This window comes from Saimiri boliviensis, chromosome 14 (genome assembly GCF_048565385.1).
Source record: "Saimiri boliviensis isolate mSaiBol1 chromosome 14, mSaiBol1.pri, whole genome shotgun sequence".
Classification (NCBI taxonomy): Eukaryota; Metazoa; Chordata; class Mammalia; order Primates; family Cebidae; genus Saimiri; species Saimiri boliviensis.
This window is the reverse complement of record NC_133462.1, coordinates 63,991,305-64,016,133: the sequence shown is the minus strand read 5'-3', so window position 1 is coordinate 64,016,133 and position 24,829 is coordinate 63,991,305. Positions and strand designations below refer to the sequence as shown.

Here is a 24,829-nt window from a genome sequence, read left to right as displayed (position 1 = left end):
AATGGGGTTGCCAGACCCCTGAGCTCTAGATTAGGAACTTCTGGGATAAAGACTCTTTAGACCACTCTGTTTTTGTTTTTTTAAACTTTTATTGGTGAAGCCTTTATTTGCTTCTTTGTCTCAAACTCTTATGAAAAACCCCTATATCTAAAATCAGAGTTGCTGTGATTGAATCACATGGCCTGTCACTTAGTTTCTCCTTCCCACAGTAGTAGCCTCTGAAGTACCCTTCTTGGAACAGAGTTTGAGAATCACTGTTAGAGACAATGTATATCCCTTACACATTGATATAAAAGTTACAGCCCCAGACCATTTGAGTTGCTAACATGATTACCTTCACTAGGCAATCATTAAATCTTAACCCATTTAATATTCAGATAATAGAACCTATAGGGGGTTTCTTCTCTGTTTTTGTGTATAACCTTAACATCAATCCAGACAGCAGCAGAGCTGTTTACTGATATCTCATGCGATAGAAGCCCTGATTTTGGATCCAGAATCAGCAAGGTAATTCTAATATTAATAATAGTTGATGTTACAGAACACTTTCTGTACATTCTCTTACATAATCATCAGAAGAGTATTTTGGGACAAGAATTATGGTAGTAAAAACAAAGAGGAAGAATTCTTCCAGCATTTTCTCTGGGTCATATAACTCGTGACAAAACAGATCTTCTGACTCTACTTACCTCCTGCCTGTTTTCATAAAAATTAATGTGGAAAGGTAACTGGGAAGAAATTCTTTTTTTTTTTTTTTCTTTGAGACGGAGTCTCACTCTGTCACCCTGGCTAGAGTGCAGTGGCTTGATCTCAGCTCACTACAGTCTCCGCCTCCCTGGTTCAAGTGATTCTCCTGCCTCAGCTTCCTGAGTAGCTGGCACTAAGGCATGTGCTACCACACCTGGCTAATTTTTTATTTTAGTAGAGATGGGATTTCACCATGTTGGCCAGGCTGGTCTCGAACTCCGACCTCAGGTGATCCACCTGCCTTGGCCTCTCAAAGTGAGAAATTCTTTAAATATGAACAATTTCTTCTTGCATATTATAATTAAACTGTTTATTAAAAATTGAGTTGGTGATACAATTAAACTTGAACTTGAGATTTTTTTCCTTTGGTTTATTTCCTAAACCAAAATATCCCTGGTTTTGCTCTTTTAAATTTTTTCTCCTCTCCTCTAATAACCAATTAATTTATTCAAAATAAATTTTTTTTTTTTTTTTTTTTTTGAGGCAGAGTCTTGCTCTGTCGCCAGGCACCAGGCTGGAGTGCAGTGGCACAATCTCGGCTCACTGCAACCTCCGCCTCCTGGGTTCAAGCAATTCTCCTGCCTCAGCCTCCTGAGTAGCTGGGACTACAGGCGTGCGCCACCACCCCCAGCTAATTTTTGTATTTTTAGTAGAGACGGGATTTCACCATGTTGGCCAGGATGGTCTCGATCTCTCGACCTCATGATCTGCCTGCCTCGGCCTCCCAAAGTGCTGTGATTGCAGATGTGAGCCACCGTACCCGGCTGATTATTTTCATTAAAGAATGAGTTCTTGTTCTTCCTATCACAGTATTCTATTTTAGAATATTTATTTTCTTTCTTTTTTAACTTTTAAGTTCAGAGTTACTTGTGCAGGTTTGTTATATAGGTAAACTCTTGTCACTGGGGTTTGTTGTACAAATGATTTCATTGCCCAGATTTTAAGCCTAGTACCCAATAGTTAATTTTCCTTGTCCTCTTTTTCCTTCCACCTTCCACCCTCAGGTATGCCCCACTGTGTGGTGTTCCCTCTATGTTTCCGTATGTTCTCATCATTTATCTCCCACTGCTAAGGGAGAAACATGTGGTATTTGGTTTTCTGTTCCTGCGTTAGTTTGCTGTGGATAATGGCCTCCAGCTCCATTCATCTTCCTGTCAAGGACATGATCTTGTTCTTTTTTATGGCTGGATAGTATTTCATGGTGCATATGTACCACATTTTCATTATCTGGTCTGCCATTGATGGACATTTAGGTTAATTTCAGGTCTGTGCTATTGTGAATAGTGCTGCAGTGAACATATGTGTGCATGTGTCTTTATGATAGAATGATTTCTATTCCTTTTGGTATATACACAGTTATAGGATTGCTGAGTTGAATGGTAGTTCTGTTTTTAGCTTTTTGAGGAATCAACACAGTGCTTTCCACAGTGGTTGAACTAATTTACACTCCCACCAACAGTGTATAAGGGTTCCTTTTTCTCTGCACCCTCACCAGCACAGACGCTGTTAAATTTTGATGATTTAGTAATAGCCATTCTGACTGGTGTGAGATGATGTCTCATTATGGTTTTGATTTGCATTTCTCTAATGATTAGTGTTGAACTTTGTTTTCATATGCTTTTTGGCCATGTGTATGTCTTCTTTTGAAAAGTGTTTATGTCCTTTGCCCACTTTTTAATGGGCCTGTTTTTTTCTTGTAAATAATATAAGCCCCTTATAGATGCTTGCTATTAGACGTTTGTCAGATGCATAGTTAGCAAAAATTTTCTCCCATTCTATAAGTTGTTTGTTAATCTGTGGATAGCTTCTTTTGTTACATGAAAGCTCTTTAGTTTTATTAGATCCCATTTGTCAATTTTTGCTTTTGTTGCAATTGCTTTTGTCATCTTTGTCATGAAATCTTTGCCCATGCCTATGTCCTGAATGATACTTCCAAGGTTGTCTTCCAGGGTTCTATCATTTTGGGTTTTACATTTAAATCTTTAATCCATCTTTAGTTGATTTTTGTCTGTGGTGTAAGGAAGGGGTCCAGCATATGGACATCCAGTTATCCCAGCACCATTTATTGAATAGGAAGTCCTTTCCCCATTGCTTGTTTCTGTCAGCTTTGTCAAAAATCAGATGGTTGTAGGTGTGTGTGTCCTTGTTCCTGGGCTCTCTATTCTGTTCCATTGGTCTGTGTGTGTTTCTATACCAGTACCATAAAGTTACTGTAGCCCTGTAGTATGGTTTGAAGTTGGTAGCCTGATGCCTCCAGCTTTGCTCTTTATGCTGAGGTTGTCTAGGCTCTTTTCGGTTCTGTATGAATTTTAAAATAGTTTCTTCTGCTTCCATGAAGAATGTCATTGGCAGTTTGATAGAAATAACATTGAATCTATACATTGCTTTGGGCATTATGGCCATTTTAACAATATTGATTTCTCCTATTCATGAGCATGGAATGTTTTTCCATTTGTTTGTGTCACCTCTGATTTCATTAAGTAGTAGTTGGTAGTTTTTCCTTAGATCTTTCACCTCCCTGGTTAGCTGTATACCTAGGTATTTTATTCTTTTTGTGACAGTTGTGAATGGGAATGCATTTCTGATTTGGCTTTCAGCTTGGCTGTTGTTGGTGTATAGGAATACTAGTGATTTTTTAATGTAGATTTTGTATCCTGGATCTTTGCTGAAGTTGTTTATCAGCTTAAGGAGCTTGTGGGCCAAGACTGTGGGGTTTTCTAGATATTGTATTATGTTGTCTGCAAACAGGGATAGTTGGACTTCCTCTCTTCTTATTTGGATGCCCTTTATTTCTTTCTCTCGCCTGATCACTCTGACTTGATTGCAACTTCCAGTTCCATGTTGAATAGGAGTGGTAAGAGAGGGCATCCTTGTCTTATGCAAGTTTTCAGGTGACATGCTTCTAGCTTTTGCCCATTCAGTATGATATTGGCTGTGGGTTTGTCCTAGGTGACTCTTACTATTTTGAGAAATATTTTTTCAATTTCTTGTTTAGTCAAAGTTTTCTTTTAATATGATGGGATATGGAATTTTATCAAAGGCCTTTTCTTCATTAAGATGATCATATGGTTTTTGTCTTTAGTACCATTTATGTGATGAATCACATTTATTGATTTGCATGTGTTGAAGCAACCTTGCAACCCAGGGATAAAGCCTACTTGATCATGGTGGATAAGTTTCTGATTTCCTGCTGGATTCAGTTTGCCAGTATTTTTTGAGGATTTTTGCATCAATGTTCATCAACAATATTGGTCTGAGGTTTTTGTTATTGTTGTTGTGTCTCCATCAGGATTGGTATCAGGATGATGCTGGCCTCAGAATGAGTTAGGAAGGAGTCCCTCTTCTTCAGTTTTTTGGAATAGCTTCAGTAGGAATGGAGCCAGCTCTTCTGTGTATACCTGGTAGAGTTTGGCTATGAATCCATCAGATCTTGGCTTTTTTTTTTTTTTTTTTTTTTTTTTTTGGTTAGTAGGCTATTACTGATTCCATTTCAGAACTCATTATTGGTCTGGTCAGGGATTCAGTTTCTTCCTGGTTCAGTCTTGGGAGAGTGTATATGTCCAGGAATTTATCCATTCCAGCTAGATGTTCTAGTTTGTGTCCATAGAGGTATTCATATTTCTGTGGTGTCAGTGATAATATCTTCTTTGTTGTTTCTAATTGTGTTTACTTGGATCTTCTCTCTTCTTTATTAGTCTAGCTAGCTGTCTATTAAATAGATACTAATTTTTTTTTTTTCAAAACACCAACTCCTGGATTTATTGATCTTTTGAATGGTTTTTTTTGTGTCTCAATCTCCAGTTCAGGTCTGATTTTGGTTATTTCTTGTCTTCTGCTAGCTTTAGAGTTGATTTGCTCTTCATTCTCTAGTTCTTTTAGTTGTGATGTACTTTGTAAATTGAGGTCTTTCTTTTTGATTTAGATGTTTAGTGCTGTAAATTTCCCTCTTAACACTAGCTATATCCCAGAGTCTGGTATGTTGTCTCTTTATTCTCATTAGTTTCAAAGAACTTCCTGATTTTTGCCTTAATTTCATTATTTGCTGAAAAGTCATTCAGGAATAGGTTATTTAATTTCCATATAATCGTATGGTTTTGAGCTATTTTCTTGGTCTTGATTTCTAATTTTATTGCACTGTGGTCCAAGAAAGTAGTTATTATTTTAGTTCTTTTGCATTTGCTGAAGATTGTTTTGTATCCAATTGTGTGGTTGACTTTAGAGTATATGCCATGAGGTGATGAGAAGAATGTATATTCTGTTGTTTTTAGGTGGAGAGTTCTGTAGATGTCTCTCAGGTCCATTTGGTTCAGTGCTGAGATTAGGTCCTGAGTATGTTTGTTAATTTTCTGCCTCAATGATCTAATACTGTCATGGGGTGATGCATTCTCCCACTGTTATTGTGTGGGAGTCTAAGTCTCTTTGAAGGTGTCTGAGCTCTTGCTTGGTGAATCTGGGTGCTCCTGTGTTGGGTGCATATATATTTAGGAGAGTTAGGTCTTCTTATTGAATTAAACCCTTTACCATTATATAATGCCCTTGTCTTTTTTTTTTTTTTTTTTTTTTTTTTTTAAATCTTTATTGGCTTAAAGTCTGTTTTGTCTGATTTAGGATTGCAACCCCTCTTTTTTTCTATTTTTCATTTGCTTGGTAGGTTTTTCTCTGTCCCTTTATTTTGAGCCTATGGATGTAATTGCATGTGAGATGAGTCTGTTGGCATACCATTGAGTCTTGGTTCTTTATCCACCTTGTCAATCTGTGCCTTGTAATTGGGACATTTAGCCAATTTACATTAAAGGTTAGTATTGATGTGTGGATTTGATCCTGTCATTATGATAGCAGCTGGTTATCATGCAGGCTTCTTTGTGTGGTTGCTTTATAGTGTCTCACTGGTCTGTGTACTTTAGCATGTTTTTGTAGTGGCTGGTAATGGTCTTTCCATATTTAGTGTTTCCTTCAGGAGCTCTTGTAAGGCAGGTCTGGTGGTAACAGATTTCCTCATCATTTGCTTGTCTGAAAAAGATCTTATTTTTCCTTCACTTATGAAGCTTAGTTTGGCCGGATAGGAATTTCTTTTCTTTAACAATGTTGAGGCCAGGCAAGGTGGCTCACACCTGTACTCCCAGAATTTTGGGAAGACAAGGTGGGTGGATCACTTGAAGTCAAGTGTTCAAAACCAGCCTGGCCAACATGGTGAAACCCTGTCTCTACTAAAAATATTTAAAAGATTAGCCTGGTGTGGTGGCACATCTCTGTAATCACAGCCACTTGGGAGGCTGAGGCAGGAGAATCTCTTGAACCCAGGAGGCGGAAGTTGTAGTGAGCCGAGATCATGCCATCGCACTCCAGCCTGGGTGACAGAACAAGACTCCATCTCAAAAAAAAAAAAAAAAGAGTTGAGTATTGGCTCCCAGTCTCTTCTGGCTTATAGAGTTTCTGCTTAAAGGTCTGCTGTTAAGTGTGATACACTTCTCCTTTGTAGGTGGCTTGACCTTTCTAGCTGCCTTTTTTTTTTTTTTTTTTTTTTCCAACCTTGGAGAATCTGATGATTGTATGTCTTGACGATGATCTTGTGAAGTATCTTACTGGGTTTCTCTGCAGTTCCTAATTTGAATGTTGGTCTCTTTTTCTAGGTTGGGGAAGTTCTCGTGGATGATATCTTAAAATATGTCTTCCAAGTTGCTTCCATTCTCCCCATCTCTTTCAGGGACACCAGTGAGTTGTAGATTTGGTTTCTTTACATAATCCCCTATTTCTCAGGATTTTTGTTTATTCCTTTTTATTCTTTCTTCTCTATTCTTTTTTTCTTTTTTCTGAGACAGAATCTCACTCTTTCCCAGGCTGGAGCGCAGTGGCACAATCTCAGTTCACTGCAACCTCTGCCTCCAAGGTTCAAGCGATTCTCCTGCCTCAGCCTTCTGAGTAGCTAGGATTACAGGGATGCGCCACCACACCTGGCTAAGTTTTTTTAGTATTTTTAGTAGAGATGGGATTTCACCACGTTGGCCAGGCTTATCTCAAACTCCTAATCTCAAGCGATCCACCCATCTCAGCCTCCCAAGGTGTTTTTTCTTTATTCTTGTCTTACTCAGAAAGCCTGTCTTCAAGCTCTGTGATTCTTTCCATAGGGTCTACTTTGCTATTAATTCTAAGGATTGCATTGTGAAATTTTTGCAGTATGTTTTTCTACTCTATCAAGTTGGTTACACTCTTTTTTATACTGGCTCTTTTTGTCTGTCAGCTCCTGTATCCTTGTATTGTGCTTCTTAGCTTCCTTGGATTGCGTTTCAATGTACTCCTGCTTCTCGATGATCTTCATTCCTATCCGTATTCTGATTTCTATTTCTGTCATTTCAGCCATTTCAGCTCAGTTCAGAACCCTTGCTGGAGAGTTAGTGCAGTCAGTCAGCAGAAAGAAGGCATTCTGGCTTTTTGAGTTGTCAGAGTTGTTGCGCTGGTTCTTTCTTGTCTTTGTGGGCTGATGATCCTTCGGCCTTTGAAGTTGCTGTTCTTTGCATTTTTTTTTTTTCTTTTCTCCTGTGCGATGACCCTGAGGGTTTGATTGTCGTATAAGGTAGATTTAGTCAACTGGCTTCATTTCTGGAAGATTTAGGGGAGCCAAGGCTCAGCTCATAACTCCTGGACTGCCTGCTCTTGGGAGCTGGTATCAGCCCCGAGTTTGTTCTCTGGCTCCTTGAGGTTAGAAACTGACTGCACTGGGTAAGGGGCCAAGGTGCTCCAGGGCCACTGGCTACGACACTCCAGTGGGTGGTGCCAGTCAAAGTCTTTTCTAGGGTGACGGCAGTAGGATCCATCCTCAGTTTCACATGCCAGCAGCAGGAGCATAGCAGGATGCACACTTGCCCACTGTAGCAGGATGCTAGCCGGTCTGGGATGCCAGCCTTTGGGACTTCACAGCAGCAGCAGAGGCAGCACAGCTGCCTGGAGGAGGGGTATAGGAGAGCCCTGCTGGTGACTGGGTGTGCCATGGCACTGGTGGGTAGTGTAAGCGTAGGGACTTGGCGTTGGTGGATACAGGACTGTGTGTGCCCTCTTAGCAGGTGGAGGTGGCTGCTTAGGACAGGGGAAGGTCCACTGTTCTTCATGCCTGGTATCACTCCCAGGGCATTGTTGGCACAGGAGCTCTCCATGCCAACTCATAATGGTTGAGCAATCTCTTTCTGCTGGAATTCCAGAGGCCCGTGGCAGTAGCTGTTTGTTTTTTGCCAGTTCAACTCACTGTTCCGCTGTGTAATATTCCCATGCAGGGGTCCCAGCCTCCTCTTTAACCCAGCTTCTGTGCTTTTCCTCTGTCCACTCTTAGTGCTTTCCCTCTAAAGATCTATTAGGAGAGCACCAATTGTCCTGGTCCCTTGGGGGCAGCTGTTCCACCTGACTGTGTCTAGTCAGCCATCTTGCCCAGCTCTTGGATTTACACTTTCTATATAATTTCAATCTAGTAAGGCCTGAGATTCCAAAGTCAGTTCCCTCAAAGAGAATATAATCAACAAAGCAGTTTAAACTTCTCTACTCAGATTGGAACAGAGGGGGAAAAGGGCTGAAAAAATGAAGAGTCAAAGTTGGCCTGTGGGATAATGTCATTTAGACTTACGCATGTAACTGGAATCCTAGAAAGAGGGAAAGGGGGAACAGAAACATTTAAATGGCTACAAGTATTTTGTATTTAATTAACATGTAAACCCACAGAGTCAAGAAGTTTAATGAATCTCTAGCAGGGAAAACATGAACTCAGAGCAAGGTACACACCTAATAATCAAATTGCTGGAAACCAATGATAAAGAGAAAAATTTTATGAAGAGAAAGACATTATTTAGAAGGGAAGAAAGATCAGAATGTCTCTTGATTTCTCATCAGAAATACTGCAAGCCAAAAGACAATTGGAACAACATCCTCAAAGTCCTGGAAGAAAAAAACATGTTAATTTACTCGATTTTTAGGAAAAATATTCTTCAATAAATTAAGGTTAAATAAAGACATTTTCAGATAAAATCTAATAAATTTTGCCATCAGCAGATCTGTACTACAAGACATGATAAAGGAAGTTCTTTAGGCTGAAGGTAAATTATTTCAGATATAAACTCAGACCTACAAAACTGAATAAGGAGTAATACAAATGGTATATGTTTTATTTTTAATTTTTAAAAAATAATTGGCCATTTATAGAAAAAATGATGTTTAGGAGTTTATAACATATATAAGTAAAATATATGAAATAAGACAAGGGGAGGATATAGTAGTAAGAATCTTACATTTATTAGTATATCATTTGACAGTAACTTTTGATAAACTGAGGGTATTTTAAACTCAAGCAGCCACCAAGAAATAAAACAAGGCAGTAGAGGCATAAAGTGGATTACTAAAATACTCAGTTAATCCAAAAGAGGCCAGAGAAAGAGGAAAACAGGAACAGAGAACAGATTAAAAAAAAAAAAGTAGAAAACAAAAGATGGTACACTTAAACCCACTCATACCAGTAATTACAATGAATGTGTATGGTCTTACTCTAAGTAAAGCCAGAGATAGGCTGGATTTAAAAAGAAAAATTCAACTATATGCTTACTACAGGAAATCCACTTTGAATATAAAGACATGGGTTAAAAGTAAATAAAAGGATGGAAAAGGATATAACATGCAAACCCTCCTAAGAAAGCTGTAATGGCCATATGAATATCATACAAAGTAGACTTCAAGATAGGGGCTGTTGGTAGTGAGAAAGAGGTATACTTCATCATGATGAAAGATCAGTTCATCCAGAAGACATAATCTTCAGTATTACAGGCCTGCTAACAGGTCTTCCAAATACATAAAGCAAAAACTGACAGAGTTGAAGGAGAAATGCACAAATCCACAGTTGCGGTTGGAGATTTCACCACTTCCTTCTGGTTGATAGTAACTTGAACGATACTATCAACCAACTTTACCTAGCTGACATTTATACGTCATCTGCAGCAGCACACATCTTTTCAAGTGCATTTGGAACATTTACCAAGATAAATCATATGTTGGGCCATAAAACAAGTTTTAATAAATGCAAAAGCATTGAAATCAAATATGTTATCTGACATAATTAAATTAGAAAAGAAGAAAGATTTCTGAAAAATTTCCAGGTATTTAGAAATTAAACAACATTTCTAAATCCAGTAGGCCAAGAAATTACAAAGGAAATCAGAAAACATGTTAAACGGAATGAAAATGAGAACATACCACAAAACTTGTGGGATGCAGCTAATTTGTGGGATAAGTAGAACTTAAAGAAAAATTTATAGATTTAAATGCTTAAATATATAAAAGAAAGTTTAAGATCAGTAATCACAGTTTCTACTTTATGAAGTTAGGAAAAGAAAGCAATTAAACCCAAAGTAATTAAAAGGATGCAAATAATAAAGACTGCTATCAGTGAATTCGAAACAAACAACTAGATGCCTATATTGAGGCAAAAAATTATAACCTTACCTCACAGCATACACAAAAGTTAATTCCAAATGAATCGTAGACCAAAATATAAAACTCCCAAATTTTCTAGAATATGACTTTGGAAAACCTCTTCATGATCTTGAGGTTGGTTATGATTTTGATTTCGTAGGACACAAATAACAGTTACCATAAGAGAAAAATTTTCTGAATTGGATTTAAGCTTTTAAATATGCTTTTGTTGAGATGTCATTTAAAAAGTGAAAAAGGTTACAAACAGCAAGAAAATAATCTCAAAACATTTTATCAGAAGACTTTTATTCAAACATTGTTTTATTAAGAACACCATACAATTGCCAGGCGCGGTGGCTCAAGCCTGTAATCCCAGCACTTTGGGAGGCCGAGGTGGGTGGATCACGAGGTCAAGAGATCGAGACCATCCTGGTCAACATGGTGAAACCCCGTCTCTACTAAAAATACAAAAAAATTAGCTGGGCATGGTGGCACATGCCTGTAATCCCAGCTACTCAGGAGGCTGAGGTAGGAGAATTGCCTGAACCCAGGAGGCGGAGGTTGTGGTGAACCGAGATCACGCCATGGCACTCCAGCCTGGGTAACAAGAGCGAAACTGTCTCAAAAACAAAAAACAAAAAACAAAAAAAACCATACAACTCGACAATCCAATTTTTTTTTTTTTTTTTTTGAGACACAGTCTTATCTGTCACCCAGGCTGGAGTACAGTGACGCGATCTTGGCTCACCACAACCTCTACCTCCTGGGTTCAGGCAGTTCTCCTGCCTCAGTCTCCCAAGTAGCTGGGATCACAGAAGTGCGTCACCATGCCCAGCTAATTTTTGTATTTTTAGTAGTAGAGATGGGGTTTCACCGTGTTAGCCAGGCTGGTCTCGAACTCCCGACCTCAGGTGATCCATCCACCTCGGCTTCCTGAAGTGCTGGGATTACTGGTGTGAGCCCTGACAATCCAATTTTTAAAAATTGGCAAGAGTTTTAGACACTTCAGAAAAGAAGTTATATTAATATACAGTAGGCACGTGAAAAGATGCTTAATACCAGTCATTAGAGAAATTAAAATCACAATGAGATACTACTTATACTAGAACAGCTAAGACCAAAAAGACCTTCAGTATGCAGTGTTAGTGAAGATGTAGAGGAGCTTGAATTCATAGTAATATATTGTTGAGCATACAAAATGATACAGCCACTTTGAAAAACTGTTTGACAGTATCATATAAAGTTAAACATACATTTATCATATGACCACCAGTTCTACTCCTACTATTTTACCCAAGAGAAATGAAAACGTATTTCCACACAGACATATACACAAATGTTCATAGCACTTTATTCATAATAACAAAGCTGGAAAAACCCAAGTGTCTCTCAGTAGGCTAATGGATAAACAAATTGTAGTATATCCACAATTAGAATGCTGAGTATACTCAGTAATAAAGATGAATGACATGTTGATCATTCAGTAGGTCATATGGAAACCATGGGTGCCCTCAAAAACATGCTGTGAAAGCAGCCAGTAGAGAAAATCAGTGAAACTAGAAGCTGGTTCTTTGGAAAGATTAATAAAATTGATAAAACTAACTAGTGTGAGCAAGAAAAATAAATAAATCACTAATATTAGAAATAAAATAGTAGCATCAGGCCGGGCGCGGTGGCTCAGCCTGTAATCCCAGCACTTTGGGAGGCTGAGGCGGGTGGATCACGAGGTCAAGAGATCGAGACCATCCCGGTCAACATGGTGAAACCCCATCTCTACTAAAAATACAAAAAATTAGCGGGGCATGGTGGCATGTGCCTGTAATCCCAGCTACTCAGGAGGCTGAGGCAGGAGAATTGCCTGAACCCAGGAGGCGGAGGTTGCGGTGAGCCGAGATCGCGCCATTGCACTCCAGCCTGGGTAACAAGAGTGAAACTCCATCTCAAAAAAAAATAAAAAAATAAAAATAAAAAAGTAGCATCAATAAAAATCTTAAATATAGTAAAAGCATAATAAGGGAAGAATAACTTTGTGCCAAGAAATTTCCTTAGGTGAACAGGACAAACTTAAATATTCTTTATTAGCATAGACAAAAAATTTTAACAAAACGAACAAATTCAGTCCAACAATTTATATGAATATAATACATTAAAACTAACTAGGGTTTATCCCAGGAATGCAAGGTTGGGTTAACATTAGAACATCGATTCATGTGCTTTACCATATTGCAAAATAAATGAGAAAAACTAAAGTGGGAAGACTTAATTACTGATTTCAAGACTTAGTTTAAACCTATAGTAATTAAGACAATGTGATGATGGCTTAAGGGTAGGGTGGAGTGTCCGGAAATAGGTATGCAGTGACTTGATTTTTGTCAAAGGTGCCAAGATAATTAAATGGGAAAAGAATAGTCTTTTCAACAGATTGTGCTAGAACAACTAAATATATAAAAGGGAAAAAATAAATCTTCCTTACTCCATACCAAACACAAAAGAGTATGTATTGTATGGTTCTATTTATATGAACTATTAGGAAACTAATCTCATTTGCAAAGATAAAAAGCAAATCTGTGGTTGCCTACACCTAGAAATGGAATTGTTTTGTTAGCGAGTCTTTTATGTAATTTAGTTGTCCTTAAAGTCCATCACAAAAATGAGCTTCAGTTCTTGTCTTAATGGAACTGAAAATACAGTACAGAGCAGGAAACAGAGCTTTGGAGCCCAGCAGATACAAACATGAATCCATCACCAGTCACTCCTAGCTCTGTGAATGTATATACCATTCTCAGTGAGCCACGTATGCATAAACTATAGGTAGATAATGATGCCTGTTTCCCAGAGTAGTTGTGAAGTTTAAGTGAACTAATATATATAAAATACCTGGTTGAAATGCCTTATGCATAGTAGGCATTAAAGTGATAGTAGGGAATAATAAGAGTAGTGTTATGCCCAGCATATTTGCTTACATTGTATTTTCAAAAGTTTAGTTAGAAGTGCCTTTTTTCACTTAGAAATATTTTCAGAAATGTGCAGGGGTTTGAAGCAGTAAAGGAAAAATGAAGAAACTGAGGTTAATTAAACTTATCCTAACGTGCTGTGTATACAAACTGTCTTCTGAACATGCCTGTGTGTTTCATCTCCATGCTTTAGATTCATTCCATTTCCCTAGCCATGAATGTTCTGTACTTTCCATCTCTTCACAGTTTACCTGTCTTACTTGCCTACTTATATGTTCAAGACCATTTTCTTCTGTGACATTCCTCCATGTTCTGACCTGTTAATTTATGTATCTAACCTGTTAGTATATATCTTTATTGATAATTTGGTACTTAGCTGCTGGCTTTATTGATAGTCCCCTTTTCAAATGTCTTATGTCTCTTTCATCTATGGCAATAACATTTTCATATTTCCTGGCAACCAAAGAGATTAAGAATTACATAATTTGAAGTCATATCTGGGTTTGAATTCTTGCTTGCTGTTTACAAGCTATTTGACTGTAGGCAAACTACTTACCCTTTCCTAGCCTTAATTCCGCTCTTAGCCTCAGTTTTCTCACCTATAAATGGAAATAACTTCATTATTTTAAAAATCAAATGAAAATATGTTGAAAGTACCTGATACATGTAGGCATTAAATAGCCATGTTATTTTGATGGATTAATGAATATTGACCTTTACTTCAGTTTCCAGGAATATGGATCTACTGGAACAGCCCATGCTGATAGTGAATATGAAAGAAGAATGATGTCTGTATATAATCATGTCTTGGAGGAGGTAGAATCACTCAATCGGAAATATACCCCTGTTTCTTATATGGCAAGTGGCATTTGTTTTATTGAGTTTTTATTGTATGGAAGTAGGTTTTTCACACATCTCTGGTACTTACTGTGTGAGTTCAACAAATTAACCTTACTGTGCCTGTTTTCCTTATCTATAAAACAGGGTTAATACCTACCTCACAGCATTGTAGTGGGGAGTAAATTAGATAATCCATGAAAGCATTTAGCACATCTCTAGCTGCTACATAGCTACATTAATATATAAAATCTGCTCTACCAGAATGCAAATAAAGCTGCTTTTTCTTTTTTTAACAATTTAACTGAAGTTGCAGTAATTCTCAACCCAGGCTACAATAAGAATCATTTTGAGGCCGGGCGCGGTGGCTCAAGCCTGTAATCCCAGCACTCTGGGAGGCCGAGGCGGGTGGATCACGAGGTCGAGAGATCGAGACCAACCTGGTCAACATGGTGAAACCCCGTCTCTACTAAAAATACAAAAAAAAAAATTAGCTGGGCATGGTGGCACGTGCCTATAATCCCAGCTACTCAGGAGGCTGAGGCAGGAGAATTGCCTGAACCCAGGAGGCGGAGGTTGCGGTGAGCCGAGATGGCGCCATTGCACTCCAGCCTGGGTAACAAGAGCGAAACTCCGTCTCAAAAAAAAAAAAAAAAAAAGAATCATTTTGAGGGCTTTTTAAAAACTACAGGCTGGGCACAGTGGCTCACGCCTATAATCCGAGCACTTTGGGAGGCCGAGGTGGGTAGATCGCAAGGTCAGGAGGTCGAGACCATCCTGGCCAACATGGTGAAACCCCATCTCTTTTAAAAACATTTAAAATTTTAAAAAAATTATAAAAAAATAAACTACATTAATACACAGACCTTATCCCTGACCATTTCTGGAATTGGAGCCCAGGCATTAGTAGTTTTGTATACTCTCATGCTGACATGGTTGGGAGAACCACTGGCCAATTGAAACAGAAAGAACTGGCTTGTTGTCTGATTGGCAATGAATCATTTCCTACCAGGTGATGACATTAATGCCTTTTAGTACACTCTTCAGCCTTTAGCCTGCTGAATCTCTGCTGCCGTTGGCACTTCCTAAGAACTTCTCAGCACGCTCACCCTTTATTAAATCTTCTCTCCTGATTTACCAGTCACAGTACAGGCTGACATATTCTCACTCAATTTCTCCTCCCTGTCTGACCATTTCCCAGTGTCTCTGTTCAGGTTTTATAACAAAATGCCATAGACTTGGTGCCTTAAACAACAGACATTTATTTCTCACAGTTCTGGAGGCAAGGAAGTCCAGGATCAAGGTGCCAGTAGATTTGGTTCCTGGTGAGGGCTTTCTTCCTGGCCCTTGTGATAGCCACCTTCTCACTGTGTCTTCATGTGGTAGGGAGAGATCAAGAGCTGTAGTCACTCTTCCTCTTCTTTAAGAACACTCATCCCATCATGGGGGCCTACCTCCAAATGCCATTACTTTGGAGGTTAGGGCTTCCACATACTAATTTGGGGGAACACAAACATTCAATCTGCAATCCCCAGTCTTTGAACTTTACCCCTTGGAAAGTTTATCTTCTCCTGCTGCTGCTCTTCTCATTCTGTACTTTCGTGCTTTAAGAAGTGTTTAGAATAAATAGAATGTGTCATTAAAGAGTTAGGTTAGATCTAAAGATGGAAAATTCTCTTGACATACTGCTTTCCATATAAAATTGTCAATAGTATTTACTGAATCAAATTGACAGCTGTTTGACAGTGACATTGTTTGCTAAGGGAGAGTGAAAGACAGTCTTTGAAGGAAATATATCTGTGTGAGGCAGTTGTTATTTTCACATTCCTCTAAGCTTCATCCTAAAAAATGAAATAGATGCTAAACAGAAACTTCATTTTGATGGAATTGAATCACACTATATATAATGGAATGGGAATTTTCTGCCCAGGAGAAAACACAGTACAGAAAAAAGGACCCTAGGCTCATTCAGAACTAGGTTCAAATTCTGGCATTACTACTGAGCAGCTCTGTGACTTTGGGCACATTACTTAACATCCTTTTATATGAAGAGGAAAAAAATGCCTGCCTCATAGGATTACTGTAAGGTTTAAGTGAAATAATGCTTATTGCCTAGTACAATGCTCTCATATAAGGAGTGGTAAATAAAAGTTATTTCCCAGCCTGGTGCAGTGGCTCATCCCAGCACTTTGGGAGGTTGAGGCAGGCGGATCACCTGAGGTCAGGAGTTCAAGACCAACCTGGCCAACATGGTAAAACACTGTCTCTACCAAAACCACAAAACTTAGCCAGGCGTGATGGTGAGCCCTGTAATCCCAGCTACTCAGGAGGATGAGGCAGGAGAATCACTTGAACCCAGAAGGCAGAAGTTGCAGTGAGCTGAGATTGTGCCATTGTACTCCAGCCTGGGCAACAAGAATAAAACCTCATCTCAAAAAAAAAAATTAATAAATAAAAATAAAAGTTATTTCCCTTTTTCTCCATTTCCAAATTATATAGATTTGATACTTTTTGAGCCTCCAAATTCAGTTCAATAAGTATTTATGGGATCCTAGGAATAGAAAAATGACAAAGACACAGGATCTTCCCTCAAATTGTCCATAGTCTAAGAAAGAAAGATTTTATAAACAAATACAATACAGTACATGTGCATTAATAGAATTCTGCACAAAGTAGAGATGTAATACAAAAAAAGAGAGTAATTCACATCGAAAGATAGGAAAAATGGATTGGTGGTGCAGTTGAGAGAGAAGATATCTTTGTATATGAATTTTCCAGACAGATAAGAAGGGTTTGGGAATCTCAGGCAGAGAATATGTTCAAAAGCAGAGGCATGAAATAGCATGGTGTCTTCCAGGAACAGTTTGTTATTGCTGCAGTGTAACGTACAGGCTAGGGACTAGAGAGATGAAATCAGAGAGGTAGCCAGAAGCCAGGTGACAAAAGGCTTTGAACACAGTATTAAGGAGTTTGGCCTTTGTTCTTGGGCACTGGGGGGCTTCTTAGAAATTTTAAATGGTTGGGAGAGAGAAGTGCTTAATACAGATTGTATATTATTGTTACATAGAAGCAAAGCAGGAAATGCCGTTAGGGTGTGAAATTAGAGGAAAGAATGACTACAAGGTTTTTTCAGTCATCCAAAGAAAGGAACAAATTACTAAAATGGCAGTAGACTGAGAAAAACAGATAGAGATGAGAGATACTTAGTGAAAATATTTTCAAGGCTGAATTTTCTCTTAGACATGAGATGATGGAGACATGCCTTCCAGGTTTCCAGCTTGAATGGCTAGTTACACAATTGATTGATCCTTTACTGAGAGACTATAGAGAGGTGATAGAAGATGAAGTTTTTATTTTCAGACATGTTGCTGTTTTTAGGCAGTTGGATAATAAATAGGTTGGAGTTGGAAGAAAGATGGACTGGGATGCATATAAGGTGATCTGCACATCGAAGTTCTTAAAGTCATGGGAGTGGGAGAATTGCCTATGAAAAATACTTGAATTGAGAAGAAAAGATGACTAGGAGAGCCTCAACTTTAAGGGACACATAAAAGGCTCTTCAGAAGGAAGATGGTGAAAGGAAGAATCAGAAATAAGTAAGGATGGTGACTATTAGGTGGAATTTCATGGAAGGAAAAGCATTATCAGGTGCCACAGAAATGTCAGAAAATACAAAGACTAAAAAGTGTCCAGTAGATTGACAATTAAGAGAGCATTAACATCTTCCTTCGGCTGGTTTACTGAAAGGGGCTGTTGACCTCAGAGGCACTCCACATTTTTCCAAGGGGAGTATTGCAAAACCTGCACCATTCTTTTAAAAGGCAAAATGGCGGCTTTCTGCCTGAAAACAGCCTGAAGTCACTTGTCCTCTGAGTCTACCCTTCAAAGATGTTTCTCTCCTTAAACACTATTGTGGCATCAGAGGTCCACCAAAGGTGGATGTTCCTGGATATACTTTGTAGATTACTCTTTGGAGGAAATCTGAAGAAATAGAACCAATGTCTTTAAATCTTGTGATTATCTCAGGTAATAGACCTGGCATTTGTTCTGAGTCTATTGGGCACAAAATGTTCCACTGTCTGAACCCAGTAAGGAATGGAATTTTCTGGCTTTTAGCCTTAACACACAACTTAAAAATGTTTACAGCATGAGCAACTAGGTGACACTCTGCTTGAAAGCAAGAGCTTAGAGGGACAGGCAGCATACCACATGGTGCATGCAGCAGGTTTTAACCTGTGGTGTCTTAGGAGGCTACCAAGTTGGGAGCAGACTGAAGAAGGAATAGTAGACCAAGCAGGAGTTGAAAGTGTTCTGATGATGCTTTCAGTTTTCTTTTAAGTTTGCAAATCATCGGTGATATAGAAGAAAATCACTGAAGAGTCAGGTAACCTAGATTCTAGTCCCAGCTTGTTCCATTCCCTATCTGTGTGACCTGTGTCATCAGCAATATTGACGATTAAACTGGTGAATCTTTAAAGTATCTTTGAACTCTTAAATTCTGATTCTATGATTAAGGCTCAGAATATTCTCTGCAGTGTTTCTGTACCTCTGCAGTCATGCTGGGATTTTCAAAACTCAGTTAAATGTGTGAAACAAATTTGAGAAATAAGATATTTTATTAAAGTGTCAGGATTCCCCGATGATACAGTCCTCCTTCATATGAATTCTGTTTCCACCATTGCTTACTCTGTGAGGACCAATGGCCATAGAGACAAAGAAGCCACCTAGTGGAGATGGGATGAAAGAATGAGCCAACTTAAAGCCAAGGTCCTACAAAATGCTCAAGCTTCTTTACCATACTATTTATCATACTCTGCCATGTGATAGTTATTCTATATTTTAGTATCTACTACAATTGTTTAATACGTCTAATGGTTCTAAGCACTGTAGAAATGTGAAATTTGCCTATTGCTTGATCTTGAGGACTGGATTTTCTCATTTCTGTCACTTATATTTTATTGAATATACTTCACAATAAAGTAAAAATCTGTAATTGTGATTCTTGACATGAATGATTTAGTATGTATACACAGTTCCTGGATGTTGTACCTATTTCTTGATTGGTATGTACCTTTATAATAATCTGTATGGGCATTTGTAGTTTTATACTGAATGTATCACTTGTTGATGAAATTTGAAAAATTTATTTTTATTTGATTTAGTTTCTTTTTCCCCCCAGCATACAGCATGCCTCTGCAATGCCATCATTGCTTTGCTGAAAGTTCCCCTTTCTTTCCAGAGATATTTTTTCCAGAAACTACAGTCTACAAGCATCAAGGTAATATTCAGAGAATACGAAGGTTCATATAGGTTTTAAAACCAGGTTGTCTTCGGAGGATTATGTAGGACATAGCTATACTTTAATGTGTTACCTTTGGTTTGTTGTGTATGTGTGTGTTTTCTTTTCTTTTCTTTTTTGGAGACAGAATCTCACTTTGTCGCCTAGGCTGGAGAGTAGTTGTGTGATCTTGGCTCACTGCAACCTCTGGGTTCAAGCGATTATCCTGCCTCAGCCTCCTCTGAGTAGCTGGGATTATAGGCACCTGCCACCATGCCCAGCTAATTTTTGTATTTTGGGTAGAGATGGAGTTTCACCATGTTGGCCAGGCTAGTCAGGAACTCCTGACCTCAAGTGATCCACCTGCCTCTGCTTCCCAAGGACAACAGGTGTGAGCCACAGTACCTGGCCTACCTTTGGTTTTGATAAACTGGCTGTAAGCCATTTCTCTCTTTTATCAAGTGGTTTGGTGAAAGGAATGGATTTGAGAGTTAACCTCTCTCCCTTTTTAATTGTTGGTGCCAAATGCTAAAAGACAGGCATTTGGGTAACTGGAGCGCCGTTGTTTGTCTCTTACCTCCAGGAATAAATTAGTGATTTATCACAGTAGCCTGCAAGGATCTTGAGCTGTCTATTCAGACCCAAGTTAGAATGAATCAGGTCTAGTAAACTCTCACCAGTTCTACTTCCAAAGTACTTTTGCCTTTGAATAACATGTTCTGAGAGACTTACCAGTGAGTAGCATTAGTAATTTTAAATATTGAAGCCACTCACAATTCAAAAGCGATTTTTGATTCAGAAAATGAAATTGTTGGAAAAGGAAGAAAATTGTCACTTCTGAGAGATCTCCTGAATTGTCCCTGTCAGTTAATGTCTTCAGTGAACTTCTGCATCCATGCACGTGCTTTTGATGACAAATATCAGAGCATACCATTTCAAAATGACCAGAATAATAAGGAAGATTGATTATCTAGGGAAGTCCTAAAGTAGGATGTCTCCAGGGTTGATAAGTTTAGTAGTTCAACAACATTATCAAAAAGACTCAAATTTCTTCCATGTTTTCATTCAGCAAGACTTGAGCTTTCTGTAATTGATGTGTATTTGGGATTTTTAATACATTTTTAAAGAAAAACTGAGAGGTTAAAAATGTCATTTGATTCATTTGTGGATATTGACTTTTTTATAGCACAGCGACTTCATCGTGTAGGTAATCCTGGAACTTTAAGTTCATTTACATTTGAATTTAGTTTGTCTAAAATTACCTAAGACCAAAGAGACAGCAGCTCTTAGGTAATGAAAATTTACATAATGCATTTCCCTACTAGAAGTGGTTCATTGGCAAAGAAATGCCTCACCACAGAAATCGGGAGAACAGTGCCTTTGCTTTTCTCTAATTCTCTATTACCCTCAAATAGAACTGAGGTTTGGAATGAAAACCACAGTGATACTTAGAAGGAAGCACTTTAAAGGTACGTCTGTCTTGTCCCAGCACAGTCAGGTCATGTTGGGTTGGGGAGTGAACACACAAATGTGTTAACCTGTAACTAGTGATTAGCACAGACATGTTTTTGTTGGAAGGAAGCTTGCTCTTGGTTGTTGGCATTTATTTGAGTGTTGGCATTTCAGCTTGCTCTGTCACCATCACCCCGGAACCCTGCAGAGCCCATTGCTGTCCAGAATAACCAGCAGCTGGCGCTAAAGGTGGAGGGTGTGGTTCAGCACGGATCTAAACCAGGACTCTTTCGCAAAATTCAGTCTGTCTGTCTGAATGTTTCTTCCACCCTGCAGAGTAAATCCGGACAAGACTACAAGGTAATTTAGAAAAGAGGCAGAATTGTGATAGGAGACTATGAGCTCATTCTTGGAAGTTTTCCAGTGTTTTTCATGGTGAAGCAGATTGCAGTTACACCTCCAAAGGGATCAGATGGTCATAAATTAAAGGTCCACACTGGGGCTTGAAGGGGCTGATAAACACTTCTCTTTTCTCTCCCTGAACCAGTTAATAGAGAAAGCATCCAGGCAGAGATCAAAGTATGAGTTTTATTACTGTTAAGAGCTATGGGAAAACCTAAGTCTGATGCCTGGCAGCAAGGACTTTCTAACCTTAGACCCCTGAATTGGATTTTCCTACCTAGCCTCAGCCAGTACATATGAGAGCCTGTCCCCATAAAATATATGGCAGGGCACGAGGACTTGGGTGCCCAAAACAGAAGAGAAAGAGCAAGTACTTACCTTCCCATCATGTCTGGTTCCTGCCCAGAAACTCACCTATCAATAAGACTCAACTCCTCCTTGCTAGGCCAGTAATATTAATCTAATGAAAGGTCCCCCCAACATTTTTCCAACCTTCAAACGTTGGAATTTGGAAAACAAGTCTCTCCCTAACTCACCTAATTCCACCCCACAAAAAATACACATCTATTTAGTTTTCTCCATTTTAAGTAAATTTTAGCATAAAGTATATAGCATTTATATAAAATGATCAGATAAAGTAAAATCTTTTAAGAGTATAACTCTAGGAATTTGCTGCTTTGAGAAGTCAAGATATAGATAAGTATTAACCTGAATTAGGCTTACATTGTTAGCCAGAGCTAAGATGCTGAATCTGTGCCCATGAAATGCCAGTGTTCCAAATGAAAAATGTTCCTTGCTTTAGACATTTATTTCCAATTCCTTGGTGGTTTATCCCCAGTAAATGAAGCAAGGCATCAAGTCTACAGTTGTACAGCAGCAAAGTTGTTCAGATGCCCAGATTGGCTGTGTCCAGGTTTATTGTGGCATAGCATGAAAGGGAGGGGTATCAGTGAAGGTATAAAAAGAGAGAGTTTTATTATCCTCAGAGGTTTTAGGTTGAAAAGCCAAGGGAAGGTCTGGGTCTAAACTATTATTACTTTCTTAAACCATTATTACTTTCGTAACTCTGGTATTCACTGTGGCACTCTTTGTCCACTCTCTAACATGGTTCAGCCTTCATTCTCCTCTTTTCGTGTTTTAACTTCTATGCCATAAAGCATGGTGCCTTAAGTAGCCACTCAATAATTTGTGAATGATGAAAAATTATTTACTATATTTAGAGTACAACTGTTAAAATTGGGTATCTGCTATCACAGAACGTTGTAATGAGAATTTACATTATTTATCCCTGTCTGCAGCTCTGAATTTGAATTTGAAACAGTAGTAACCATGATTTTCTTTGTTCCTTGCATATAATTTCTACCGTGAAGAAAACTACATTTAAACCTAGAAGCTATGGTCTTCTGCTTGTTGACTTACCTCTCAAGAGGCATTGATTAAAGTCAGAAAGCTGACATAATAAGCAATGTAATAACATGATTATTTGCAATGTTATTCACAGTGAGCTCTTACCTTAAAATACAGCCATCCATTCAGGGTGATCAGGTTGCCTTGGCTTATTTCTGGTCTTTTCAAGGAAGTTCTTTGGTAGGCTTATTCTTTAGGGAAATAAAAACTGTACAAAGGCTAAATGTGAAAAAGTACCTATACTATAAATAATTCTATGATCTTGAATTGGTTGGTAATGTCAGTTCATTAATGTTACAGGTAAATATCTCTGGAAAAATGACATGGTAACTGCTCCTTGAGACACAGAGCTGCAGGGCACATTTATGTAATTAATTACACCACAGAAACATGCACATAACCCTAGAGCAATTTGGTCAAATACACATTAAGATCACCTTTATGTGCATTCTCAGAATAAGTCTGTCTCTTGACACATTTCATCTTGAGTACAGGTAAGAGTACATCAGCAGGTTTTATTCTGGTCTTTGAAGAACAGAGGCATGAAAGTCTGGCTAAATAAATGAATGAGCCTGTAAATCTGTGTTTTATAACATATTGTACTTCCAGTCTGAACAAGACACTTATTAAATGAGCAATGTACAAAATGTTAATTCATTAAAGGAGTAGGGAATCACTACATTACTTAAGTAATAAAAACCAGACTAACTGGGGAGGAAACCTAACTTAAATTTGCTTAGTGTTTTGTTCCTTTTTAGTCTCTTAGACTTTAAACTCTCTGGAACAGGTGATTTCATCCTGTTTCTTCAGAATATCTCTTCACAGTCTAAAGAAAGATAGAGGTTTAGAGATGGGTTGAGTAAGCAAGGAAGAAAGGCTAGCATGCGAAGGGGCTGTAAACAGCTCTGGGAAGGCCGGGCGCGGTGGCTCACACCTGTAATCCCAGCACTTTGGGAGGCCAGGGCGGGTGGATCATGAGGTCAAGAGATCGAGACCATCCTGGTCAACATGGTGAAACCCCGTCTCTACTAAAGATACAAAAAATTAGCTGGGCATGCTACTCAGGAGCCTGAGGCAGGAGAATTGCTTGAACCCAGGAGGTGGAGGTTGCGGTGAGCTGAGATCGCGCCATTGCACTCCAGCCTGGGTAACAAGAGCGAAACTCCGTCTCAAAAAAAAAACAAAAAAACAAAACACAGCTCTGGGAGCTCATTCTACTCAAGAACAATGAGGAGCATCACTTAGTAGTTCAGAGTGTTGGCTCTGGAGGTAGCTTGCCTGAGTTCAGATTCCTACTCCATTCACTTATCATGTGACTTCTGGAGAAATTATTTAACCTGTCTGCCTCAGACTCCTAATCTCTGAAGCAAGGATGATAGCAATACCTACTTTTTGATTACATAGTCTAAATAAGCTCTTAAAACAGAGCCTAACTCATAGTAAGCACTGAATAAATGTTAGCCATTGTTATTTATCAATTGTTTCATTCCAGATACTCATTGACAACATGACCAATGAGATGGAGCAAAGGGTTGAACCTCATAATGATTACTTCAGTACTCAATTTCTGTTGAACTTTGCTGTTCTTGGAACACACAACATTACAGTGGAATCTTCAGTGAAAGATGCCAATGGTATAGTATGGAAAACTGGTCCCAGAACTACCATATTTGTAAAATCCCTGGAAGACCCTTATTCCCAGCAAATTCGCTTACAACAGCAGCAAGCCCAGCAGCCATTACAGCAACAGCAGCAGCGCAATGCCTACACACGGTTTTAACCATGGGATGAATGCACTGCAAACTTCAAAGAGATCAATCACATTGGCAGAAACAGTTTTTCATATGGAATAAGTATGGAAGTTGTAATGTAGTTCATTTATTCATTGATTTTTGTAATATTCTGGAAAAAATTTTGTTTGAAAAATAATTGGGCTCCTGGCCAGAAAGATCGTTTTTTTCTTGTTTTATTATTACTTTTTCTTTTGCTGGGCTTTTTCTTTTTCTTTCAAGAATATTCAAAAAAAAAAAAAAAACAAAACAAAAAACAAAACAAACAAACAAAAAAAGAATATTCACATGTTGAGATCATTAAATTAGTAAATTTGACTGCTCCTCTTCCAAAATACATCATTTGCTACCTGAGTTAGACCTAGAATTCTGAGATGCTCATTGGGAAGTTCTGACCAGTCACTACAAGGTTTGTCCATGGTAGCAGAACCTGAGTCCTCCTATAGATGGACTTGAAAACTGTACCCTGCAATATCCAGCCTTTCGGATTATGAAAGCCCACAGTCTAGTAGTATTGAAAC

General features: G+C 38.5%; 1 protein-coding gene across 2 annotated transcripts in view; it reads left to right on the top strand.

Moving 5' to 3' along the window:
• The window catches only part of INTS7 (integrator complex subunit 7), an 83,364-nt gene extending 58,898 nt beyond the window's left edge, over positions 1-24,466 (top strand). For both annotated transcript variants that reach the window (XM_074385150.1, XM_074385151.1), the window contains 5 exons: positions 440-507; positions 13,868-14,000; positions 19,159-19,257; positions 20,884-21,069; positions 24,011-24,466. In XM_074385150.1, coding sequence (XP_074241251.1) covers positions 440-507; positions 13,868-14,000; positions 19,159-19,257; positions 20,884-21,069; positions 24,011-24,298 — 774 coding nt within the window. In that variant the 3' untranslated portion in view covers positions 24,299-24,466. The remainder of the gene's footprint in view (positions 1-439; positions 508-13,867; positions 14,001-19,158; positions 19,258-20,883; positions 21,070-24,010) is intronic.
• Positions 24,467-24,829: the final 363 nt, after the last annotated feature.